The 11101-nt window shown below is 54.7% G+C and overlaps 1 protein-coding gene across 9 annotated transcripts; it reads right to left on the bottom strand.

The window, feature by feature from the left end:
- Nucleotides 1-1981: 1981 nt before the first annotated feature.
- On the bottom strand, nucleotides 1982-11079 carry Ankrd60 (ankyrin repeat domain 60). 9 transcript variants are annotated; one of them, XM_019208105.2, is made up of 5 exons: nucleotides 8774-11079; nucleotides 7639-7948; nucleotides 6887-7017; nucleotides 5167-5332; nucleotides 1982-2591 (listed from the first exon to the last, which is right to left on the bottom strand). In XM_019208105.2, exons 3-5 carry the CDS (start codon nucleotides 7007-7009, stop codon nucleotides 2281-2283), a joined length of 600 nt encoding a protein of 199 aa, XP_019063650.1. In that variant the 5' UTR covers nucleotides 7010-7017; nucleotides 7639-7948; nucleotides 8774-11079; the 3' UTR covers nucleotides 1982-2280. The 9 variants fall into 9 exon arrangements, 7 of the variants coding, with proteins under 7 accessions (XP_019063650.1, XP_010627081.1, XP_010627080.1 ...); XM_010628779.3 differs by lacking the exon at nucleotides 6887-7017 and having other exon boundaries at nucleotides 8774-10346; nucleotides 10871-11079; XM_010628778.3 differs by lacking the exon at nucleotides 6887-7017.
- Nucleotides 11080-11101: the final 22 nt, after the last annotated feature.

Below are 11101 nucleotides of genomic sequence, written 5' to 3'. Positions count from 1 at the left end.
TGGGAGGCAGCCGGCAGCTCTGCGACCGCACAGCTGTCCCGCCACAGACCAAGGGTGAGACTGCCATTTAGTGCTCGCAAGGCTCTGTTGCTTACAGACTCTGCTCTGGCTTTCCCATCTGGAGGTGCCGGAGGCTCTGTTAGCAACAGAAGCATTGAGAGCAATTTGAAAGAGACTTCAGGGTAACTTAACGCAGGGTAAGGGACACCACAGTCCCCCGAGGGCCACCCAAAGGATGCCCTCCCCGTGCAAAAGGACCCCAGTGGTGAAGCTGCCCCCGGCCAGGAGCGTCCAGGCCTGTGACCGGGAGGGGACAGTGGCAGCGGCCCTGCCCTGCACAGTAGCCCACTGAGGACAGAACACAAAGCACCAGGCCTGGGGTGGCCTGGGACCCAGGTGTGCAGAGGCCCTGAGGGGCCGCGTCTGGGCAGCGAGTGTGGCACACGCCTTCCAGATAAACCGCTCAGGGAACAGCTCCGAAACACACCCACTGCTCACAACGGCAGGCCCTAGTGCTTCTCAGCATGGATCAGTGGCCGGGACCCTTTTAGAGCTGGCGATGACAGCAACAGCCTGCTGAGGACGCGGATTGCAGGTCGCCACGGCTGTGGGAGACACAGCTGCTTTCCACAAGACGTAGTGGGCACTGGGGGAGTTGATGGTTGGTCTTGTTCTTGCCATGTGGAGGCTGCAACTGAGGACCCAGCATGTGCTGGACCCCAAAGCCAGGCGCGAGGAGTGCACTCCAGGGCCCAGCTCTCACCAGCCAGAGCCACAGACTCGCCAGCGGCCACCTGAGTTGGGGGGCGTGCACACCCCACGCTGTGCCTGGGCGCCAGGCCCTTGGCTCTCCCGACAACTAGGAGAGCAGAGCCTGCTCCTGGCAGACGCGACCCGGACTGATGCCACCATGAGTTCACGGGGGCCGCGTCAACCCGCACCTGCTCCTTAGTGAGGGCGCCGGTCCGTGGCGTGGCCCTGCAGTCCGGCCTGTTGACATTGGATCACGTACACCGTCCGAAAGCAGGTCCTCAGTTTTGACATCGTTGGTGCCAAAGTATTTTACCCCTTTTATTTATCAAACAGGTTGCTGAGCCGGGCACAGCCACATAGACTGGAAGCAGACCACAGTGCCAACACATCCTACTCGTTCTGACAGCAGGAAACATGGCCCACTGACTGAGAAGCTGAATCCAGTGCCTGGGTTGTGAGTCGGAAAGAACAGCAGGCAGGGCTTGAGCACCCCCGCCACGTGACAGGCACAGTGCCCCACGAAGGCGCCTCTGCCTCACATCTGGGCTCCGGAAGAGGGGTTGGGACGAAGCCCCAGCAAGCACACAGAGCCAGGGAGGGCCACACGGGTCGCCCTGGCTGTTCCCTGGCTGTTGCTTCAGAGGCATGAGTCACCCCTGGGGAACTTAGGCTGTGCCTGGCGCTGCTCCCCTGGGAGCCAATCAAGTGTGGCCACACACGGCTGTCCCACAGGAGAGCTCCTCCATACCAGGCTCGGTCCTCAAAACTTCAGCCGACATGGGAAATCGGAGGTAAACGCTCCAAAAGCCAGGCTTGGCCCTCAAAAGAGCCGGCTCTCCTGCCACATGGCACCCCTAGCCCTCTCCCCCGATGCAGGCGGGCCCTGGCCTGAGGCTGTGAGCATCGGGTAGAGCTCTCAGATCTGGTTTCTAGCGGGGAGAGGAAGGAGGGCAGGAAAAGGAGCCCGAGGACAAACTGCCCGAAGACAGCAGGAAGAGGGAGCCGCCTGACACCAGCACATCGCCCCACCACGAGGGCGGCAGGGGCCCCTTCAAGAGAACCTCCGCCCCCTCGTCAGCGCGTCAGGCCCCCCAAGGCGGCCGGGCCAAACTTCTGGACGTCACCAGCCCTGGGAGCCTTCCATTCCCAGGTCTCGGGACTGCGGCTCCCAGCCCACACTCTGTGAGACCGGCTGGCTTCCCAGGCACTTGTTTTGTTCAGTAACAATAGCGCTATTACCATTATTGTTATTACTCTCCTCGTGCTGGTGCATTAGACAGGAGGGAGGGTAGGTAACTGGCTTCCCATTACCCCAAAGAGTGTGACTGGACACAATGTACAAATGGCTTAGAATTAAAGGCAGGCTGAGGTCCGGTAACAAATTACTAAATGAGCACAAACACCTCTTTCACCGACATCGCCCTGAGCCGATGACGAGCAGGAGAGCACATGTGTCTGAGTCAGAGGAGCTGTGTTTTTCTGCTCTGAGAGCAGCAGGGCCCCTGTGGGGCCGAGGCGGGCAGACTTTCAGGGGTAGCTGTTTCCAGGTCCCCGCGGTCCCCGACCCAGAACTGCCCGTGGGAAAAGCCTCCTCGCGGTCAGTTCACTGGGGCCCTTGGCCCCCACCTTGGTGATCCAGTACAGGAGGAACAGGCGCTGCTCAGTCTGCCTGTGCTGCAGGCGGCGGGCCACAGCGATGGGGGTCTCCCCGTGGGCGTCCCTGTCGTGGATGGAGGCCCCATGCTCCACCAGGAGTGTGGTGCAGTCCAGGCAGCCCATGGCTGCGGCCACGTGCAGGGCCGTCCTGCCCACCGGGGACCTGCGGGCGCAGCTGGCTCCTGGAAGATAGGAGAGTGGTTTGGGCTGTGCTGTCCAGGAGCCCTCAGAGACACTCAGAGAGCCAGGCGTGGTGGTGCACACTTGGAATCCCAGGAGCTGGGAGGCTGAGGCAGGAGCATACCAAGTTTGAGCCCAGCCTAGGCAATTTAGTGACTTAGAGAGACCCTGTGTCAAAATTTTAAAAAGGGCTGAGGATATAGCTCAGTGGAAAGGTCCTGGGTCCAATATTAATTTTCCCCTTTCTCACTCCAGCACTGCCACCTTCATGTTTTCCTCCTCCATCCCTGACTCCAATTACGCTGGCCTCCTGTTCACCCTTCAATGTCCCCTGCTCAGGATCCTCCCCAGGCCCTTTGCACATGCTGTTCTCATTGCAAACAATGCTCTCACCTCCCCGCATAATGTTCACCCTCCTTTAAGTTTCATTCAGTTTCTCAGGAGACCCTTCCTTAGCTCCTCCTCCCCACAAGACAGCCTGCCTGAGCTCAAAGACTCCCTGCATTTTCCCACATGCCCCATATGTGACGGGCCATGGAATTACTTGGAATAAACAGCTGGCTTCCCCTCATCAGCTCCACCAGGGCAGAAACACCGTTGTTTCGATCACCGAAGTTCTCATCCGGGGAGTGCAGCTGGGGCCCAGAGAGGACAAACTCTGGAGAAGGGGCAGCTGGCCAGCCGCCAGCTCATGGATGGGTCTCACTCCGACTGAATCCCTCACTGCCTCGGAAGACAAACCGGCCCGTGACAGGTGCCTGGCATGGGCTGGTTGCACTGAATCACTTACTGGGTAACAAATACCACGACACGGAAAACAAGGCAATTCAATTAAATTCACCTGACATTCAGGAGCCAGGTTCTATGAGCTATGGTTGGTTGCTGAGGGAAAGTTCTAAATAGGCTCTCAGAATCCAGCTCCCAAGCAGTGCCTGCGGAGGATGGGAAACTTCGCAAAGCCGGCTGTCATTTTTAACCAGTGCCTTCAAATATATCACAGCTCCATCAGAGTGAAAATGACTTTTTATAAGCTTAAAAGACTGCTGGGCTGTGGAAAGCCCATATTTTATCCTCTAACAGGAGAGGAGCAGAAACACCACGGAGGAAGCAGAGAACAGCAGTGCTGCCTGAACCCACTCAGGTTTCAGGGCCGGCAGGCAGCCCTATCATCCTGCCCCCAGCACGCGAGCTGCTCTCTGCGCTGTGGGTGGGAAACAGCAAGACACGGAGAGGAGCAGGCAGGAGAGAGGGTGGGTGTGGGCAAGAGCAGGAGTGAGACCTCAGACCAGACTCCAGGGTGGCCTGGGCTGTCTGCAACTACTGTCTGCTTGCTTTGGAGTATCTTTGTTGTTCGGTACTGTGGATTGAACCCAGGGCCTTTGCACTGAACTACGTCCCTAGCACTTTCCTTTTCTTTTCTTTCTTTTTTTTTTTTTTTTTTTTTTTTTTTTTTTTTTTTTTTTCCAGTGCCGGGGATTGAACTCGGGTCCTTGTGTTTGCAAGGCCACCGCTGAGCTAAATCCCCTGCCCCTTTTTCTTTCTTTTTTTTTTTTTTAATTTTGGTACCGGGGATTGAACTCAGGACCTTGCACTTCCAAGGCAGGCAGTGCCACTGAGCTAAATCCCCTGCCCAGCAATTTTTTTCTTTCTTTCTTTGTTAAGAGAGAGTCTTGCTAAGTCACCAAGTTGCCCAGGCTGGGTTTAAACTCAGTCCTCCTGCCTCAGCATCCCAGAGTGCCGGAATTACAGGCACGCATCACCGTGCCCAGCTATTCTCTATTGTTTTTGAATGGCCTGCGTGATAGTGGATACCATTCCCCCACACACACACATCCCACACGCAGAGAGGAGAAAGTTGGCCCCTGCGGAAACTCACACAAAGAGCTTTAGCTCAGAGTCGATGCTGCTAAGGGTTTTGTTTCTATCAACGGACAGAGACTGAGTTCCCCTGAATGGAGTAGGAAGTAGGATGAGGAGCAGGAGGAGCAGGAGGAGCAGGAGGAGCAGGAGGAGCAGGAGGAGGAGAGAAGAGCCCTGCTGGCCTGAGGCCGGGCCAGCTTGGGCCAGGGCAGAATTCCAACAGCAAGAGCTGCTCTTGGCAGCCTGGCTTATGGAAAAGCCAAGCCGGGAAACCCTGTGGCTGCTCTCTGTGGCTTGGTGCCCAGTAGGATGAGGAGCAGGAGGAGCAGGAGGAGCAGGAGGAGCAGGAGGAGCAGGAGGAGGAGAGAAGAGCCCTGCTGGCCTGAGGCCGGGCCAGCTTGGGCCAGGGCAGAATTCCAACAGCAAGAGCTGCTCTTGGCAGCCTGGCTTATGGAAAAGCCAAGCCGGGAAACCCTGTGGCTGCTCTCTGTGGCTTGGTGCCCTGCATCGTCTAGAGATGCGGTGCACAGAAGGGCAGGGCCACTGGCACTTTTCCAGACAGCACCCAGATGGGGAGGATGAGCCCACAGGGACCCTGCTTGGTGGGTGACAAGGTTCGGGGCAGAAAACCACCGCAGAAGAGACGCAGAAGCACTGCCTAGGAGTCAGCACTCCCCCACCCTGGCTTTGACTACAGCTAGCTACTGCCAGGATTACCATGTTCTAGAAGGTACCGCACAGCGTCAGAATGGCCTCTGTGGGAGGTGATGTACAGGGCCACAAAGGCCCTCTGAGATGTCCACTGCCTCCACTTGTCACCCTCAAGATGTCTGGAAGTCTCAGTTCGGTAGAAAGAATCCTCAGTGATCCCGAGACAGGACAGCTGGGCAAAAGAACCGCAGTGTGGTTATTCCCAGAGCACAGGTCATTGTAGAGAGCAGGGCAGAGAGGTAGAGGCTGGCGGGGCTTGCTCAGGGGATCGGCTTGGCCCTGCACCGTCTTGGTCCAAGGTCCGAGGTGGGGAAGGAGTGACACAGATCCCAACGCTGAGTGGAGGGATTGGAGGGTGAAGGACACGCAGGTACCATCCGTCAGGCTGGGACTCCTGGCAGTGTTCGGAAGAGAGAAGTAGCTTTGCTGATGCCCAGGGGAAGGCAGTCGTCGTCCTGCAGGGAGACACGCGCCGCCCCGGCGAGGACCTGGGAAGTGGGGCTGCCCTCCTGGAGACACAGCGGGGCCCGGCCTTCGGCTCTGTTTCTGTGGCTGTTGCTTCTGTTGGCTTTGGGGACCCTGCACTCACTCACAGGAGAACTGAGCGTGGGAGGAAGGCTGTGGGGTCCCACAGTAGTGAGGAGCTGTGACCCAGATGTTGGGGTCCAGTGGAGGGACGGCAGGGAAGCGCAGAAGGGGTGCTGATGGAAGTTCTGACTCGGGACCCCAAACAGGAGGAAAACAGCCCCGCATCCAGAGCAAGAGTCAGGAAGCCAGAGGCCCAGGCCGACTCATTGGTGAAAGAAGGGTTACAAGGGCAGCGAGAGGAGGGTGACAGGAGGGAAAGCAGGGGAGCTACCGGGAGAGTAAAATGCACGGACGGGACCCTGGCCCCTCCAGCCACGACCTGGTGCTTGTGATCGAGAAGGGCCGTGGGGTCCTGGCCCCGCCTGCCCAGCCACCCACCCACTCTTCTCTGACTGAATCCCAGCAGCCTCTGGCACCTGGCTCCCCTCGCACCCTCCCTGCATGGAAACTCCAGCTCCTCTCCCCACCGAACCTCTTCTCTAGAGAATGCACTGGCCAGGGCCTCGCCAGTGACGTCCTCCCCATGAGTAAACATCCTGGTCTCCATCCTCCTTCCCTTCCCACCCCAGAGCCAGCAGAAAGCCCAGCAGGAGACTTGGAAACAGCAGATGCCTGCTGCTGTCCCCAGGCCCTGGACTCCCAGGAAGGAGGCAGACTCCTGTGTCTCTGTCACACACACGGCCGAGCTCGGGCTGCACTTCTCCAAATTATCTGGGGCTCTTCATGAGCGTTAAATTAGATTTTCAATTTTTTAGGGCTGGGGATTTAGGTCAGTGGTTCGGTGGCCTGCCTTGCAAGCACAGGACCCGAGTTCAATCCCCAGCACCGAAAAAAAAAAAAAAAGAAAGAAAGAAAAGATTTTCAATTTTTTTAGACTTGCCACAGGAAGGGAAAATGGGCTCCCTTGACTCCTGTTGGGGGTGAGTTGGTCTATAAACCATGACAAAGCCCAGTAAACTCATAAACCCAGCATGAGAGGAGGCACGGATGGGGTTTGACAATCCTGACATGAGTCCTTATCTTTTTTTTTTTTTTCCTGCTCTGAAGCCTTTACTCAAACACTCATACCAGAGACGGATTTCCCCTCACAATTTGTGGTTGCTTCATGTAACATGCATTCAAAGAAGCATGAAAACACCTTACTGGGGTCTCCTTCCACTGCTGCCACAACCAGATCTGTCCAACCATCGTAGTGCCAAATACGCAGGGAAAGAGTACTCCCAGGCAGGACGTCATGAAACTTCAGGGTGGTGTTGTCCATTAAATCTCCTATGGGGAACAAGCTTTCCTTTAAAAAAATTGTGTACTGCAGAAAAAAATATTACATTGGTGAAGAGATTATTTAACCTTAGATATCACAAAGGTCATTTTAGGATCTGGAACCAAAAATATCTTACTTGATGATTCTACATGAGTCTGCTTGCTGTCATTGATGCCTTTTTAGAAAAGTAACTTGGCTCAGCTCAGACAAAAGCTGGCCCACAAACACAACAAAACAAAACAAATAGAAAAAACAAGGGCAACAATTTATAAAATTCTGTAATTACAACTTGTCCTGTTGTGAAAAAAATACATGAGTCAATAAAGTCATTTTCTGAGGTAAACTTTACAAATAGAACTACTTAAGCCTGAAGTAACTATATATTAAGACAGAGCACAATGTACTTACACAAGTTATATACATTCGACTAAAATATCAATTCTGCTAAATGCTGCCGTTAGCTGACTAAAGAGGTGACGGTGACCCCACAAAATGGTTGGATAATTCAAATGACAGCCTACGGCAGGGCTTGTCGAGCGTGGTACTAGTGACATTTTGGACGAAATAATTCTGTCCCACACAGCTGCAGCTTCTCTGGCCTCTGCCCAGGGGAAGCCAACATCACCTACCATCCAGTTCTTACAGTCAACATGGCTCCAGACGTTGCCAATGGCAACGTGGAGGCCAAGACGGTCCCAAAGCAGACTCGCGGGTATGTAAGAAGCCAAGGTTGACATTTTCCACTCCCGGATGTGAGGGCCAGAGGCGCCTGCCATTACCCAGCATGGCATCTCGTTCTTGAAAGAGCAGGCTGAGCTCCACGCACGCCACGCATCCAGACTCTGGGGGGACTTCAGAAGAGAATTCTCCCAGGGACATTTTGAGGAGAAAGGGCAGTTGTACCTCGTTTATCTTGGTGGTAGCACGGCCAGCTGCACTCTTAAAGCAAGAGTAGAATGTGCTCTTTTCGTAAGCAATAGCCAACATCAAATCTCAGCCCTGCCATACGTCTGAGGGGCGGAACTGGTAAGTGTCCTCCTTACGGTGGAGAGACTCCCCTGGGCCTACTAGAAAGTACTCTAGTGCTGACCGTTCTCGTGCTGAACACTGCATCCCTTCGTCCCCAGGACAACCTTCCAAGGTGAGCAGACCTCCATCTGCCCACGCAGGAGGCCCATCCAGCCACTCCCGGCCGACCTGCCCCCTTCGGTGCCACACACCATGTGCCCGGGGCTGTCCTGGCAGAGCATCTGGGTAGCAGAACCTCAGGAGGATGCATGTAAACAGAGGATACCGAAGAGCAAATCTGTTCATTGGGTCTTACTTGTGGTTTGAGAGCAGAAGATAATCAGTAATTGGTCTGAGACAACTCGACTGCCTAACAATTGAAAATGCTTAGGGAAAGCTGGCTTTTCCTGAGGAACACAAAGAACAGAAGGGGGCCAGACATTTGTAGTTGGGGAGTCATAATTTTCAAGTTTTTGGGGGAACTCAGTCCTTAACAATTCGCCTCATTCTCAGCATGTTAATTGCAGGCTAGACTCAAGGCACACTTGTTGCAGAAAAAAAAAGCCTCCAAGAGGGCCGGGGATTTAGCTCAGAGGTGCTGCCTCACAAGTGCAAGGACAGGAGTTTGATCCCCGGTACAAAAAAAAGCAGCCAAGAGCCTGTTTCAAATATTGCTATAGGAAAAGAAATGTTATGAAAAATGTTCAGCCTACTGGAAAGAGGGCCGAGAAAGGAGCTGTGGCTTCCCTTACCCACCTGGAGTTTCCTGAGTCATTTTTGTCCACAGAGGGAGTGACCAGGAGGCTTCTCGAGGTGATGGGGCTCTGCTCTATGGATAGGAAATGGAGCCCAGGAAGGACAGTGCCCCAGAGCTGGTGCAGATGGGCTGCTGCATGGCCCCGCAATCCAACCGCAGTCCCTCTGCAAGACTGGCTGCTCCGTGCAGCAGTGCAGAGATTTTTGTATCTCTTTATTTTCTTTTGCACTGATTTCAACCAGATGGTGGAGCCCGGGGCTTTGATCCTGTTCTCATAACGTAAATGTCACAGCCAACTGGGACAGGGAAGCTACATCTTCAGGGTGAGGGAAGGAGAATGAGGGAGAAGAGGGTGCTAGGGCCCTTGGCCTCCCCAGGTACCACCCATGTGAGATCTATCTGGATAGGGGACTAGGGGTCCTGGCTTAGTGATGCAGCTACAGCTCCTGGGTTCCAACTCCAGCTGGGGCAGCTCCGAGATCCTGAGCAAGGGCACAGCTTAGAATTCTGGGTTCTGATATAAACTGGGTTTGGGCCAACGCTGAAGATTCAAATGTGGGCCAGGGTCTTCATGAGGACAGAAGTCACTCTGGACTTGGGTTCTGATGACAGCAAGGTTTGCTGCTTGTTTGGAGGTCCTGGTTTGATTTGGAGTCCTTGTATGGCCAGAACTTGGTTTTGGACTCAGAGTTCTTATATAGCCCTGGGTAGCACAGCCATGGGGGTCAGGGATCAGGCAAGTCTGCCGAGATGTGGGGTCTTCATGGTCACAGAATCTGCTCCAGGATTTGGGGGTCCTAATATGGGCAGGGTTTGGTCTAGAATTTCAGATTCTGGTATGGGTAGATTCTGGCTAAAAAGATTTGAGTTCCAAATACAAAGTTTGCTCTGAGTTCCAGGGTCCTGACGTGGGCAAAATCTTTGTTTTGAACCCTGACTTTCTTCACGGACATGATTGGCTTTGTCTTGGAGTGCACATGTAGACTGGTTTCTGCGGAGATCAGGAGCTCAGATATGGGCAGGTTTGACTTGAGTTTTGAGGTTCTGGTACGGTCATGGTGAACTCGGGACTAGCTTTCAGATGTGGACAGGTTCGGCTTTGGATTTGTAGGTCCAGATGTGGGCAGGGTTCATCCTGGGCTTTGGCTGACAGACTGGGGTCTGAAGCACAGATGGTGAGAGGGAGGTCGGGGCTCCGAATACACACCTGCTCTGGACTTAGGGTTGCGATGTGAGAGGAGTCTGCCCTGGGGTTCAGGGTTCTGCTGTGCTCAGGGACAGCTTGGAGCTTGAGGGTCAGACATGGCAGAGTGTGTGGAGATCAAGGGGCCTTGAGGTGACGGGATGTGCTTCGGGCTTTGGCCTCCACATATGGACTTGCATGTGGAGATCTCTGGGTTCTGATGGTCAAGTGGTTAGCCTGTGGATATGGGCTTGTCTTGGGCAGGCTTATTCCAGGTTTTGGGGTCCAGGTTTTAGGGAGTTGTGGCATCCTTGTATGGGCACAGATGGCCAAAGAAACTGGGTTTCTGATGTTCACAAGTGCAGCATGGCCAGTTGGAGCCTGACCGCCTGGAGGAATTTATACACAGAAACCGTCATGAATGTGCACAGAGGGCTGTGAAGTGTGGCTGCTGGGGCTCTGGGGCAGGTTTGCGCTGGGTGTCAGGGTCCTACTGAGAACAGATTTTGCTTCAAGTTTACATCTTATGTAAACCTGGCTGTTTCAGGGATTTGAGTCCTTTATGAAGGGATGGGGAACTGAAGACCAGGTGGGGTGTCCTACTGTAGCTTTGAGATCTGGGTTCTAGTATGAACAAGATTTGTGCAAGGTTGGTAGATGTCGCCTAGCACAGAAAGAATCTGTCTGTGGACCGGTGTCCTGCCCTGGACCAGGCTTGTTTTGAGATTCGGGGTCTAATGCTAACCCAGCGAGTTGGGGCTCCGGAAGTCCCTATGTAGCCACACCCCAGATGGCGCCTCCACCTGGGGTTTGCTTTGACATCTGGGGTCCTCCGATAGGTAGGACTTTGGGACTCAGGGCCGAAGTGGTCCGAGGGAGGCTTCTAAGGTGGGAATGGGTCGAGCCGCAGAACCTTGGTCCAAGTACTGGAGCCGCTGGAGGTCGAAGGGGATGCCGACCATCAGGTCCAGGTCCTCTTTGAGCTCTCGAACGGTCATGTTGCCGCGGCAGTTCGCCACCCGGAACATCTCCCCGGTCTCCTCCAGCCTCACCCGCACCGAGAAGACGTCAGGGACCAGGTCGAGCGCTGCACTCGCGACTTTCGGGTCGCCGGCCAGCTGTTTGATCCACTCGCCGGCCGGGC

Source organism: Fukomys damarensis, unplaced genomic scaffold (assembly GCF_012274545.1).
Source record: "Fukomys damarensis isolate Sample0158 unplaced genomic scaffold, DMR_v1.0_HiC HiC_scaffold_22, whole genome shotgun sequence".
NCBI lineage: Eukaryota > Metazoa > Chordata > Mammalia > Rodentia > Bathyergidae > Fukomys > Fukomys damarensis.
Note: the sequence above shows the minus strand (reverse complement) of the source record. Positions and strands in the feature narration are given on the sequence as shown.

What these genes read in the sequence shown, in the direction of transcription:
- Ankrd60 (XM_010628778.3), bottom strand. Translation starts at nt 7,800, where the DNA reads ATGCCATGCTGGGTAATGGCAGGCGCCTCTGGCCCTCACATCCGGGAG. An exon ending in TTGACTGTAAGAACTGGATG is followed by an intron (nt 5,333 to 7,638) that starts GTAGGTGATGTT and finishes TCTTTTGCCCAG; the next exon opens with CTGTCCTGTCTCGGGATCAC. An exon ending in GCGGTACCTTCTAGAACATG is followed by an intron (nt 2,592 to 5,166) that starts GTAATCCTGGCA and finishes CCTATCTTCCAG; the next exon opens with GAGCCAGCTGCGCCCGCAGG.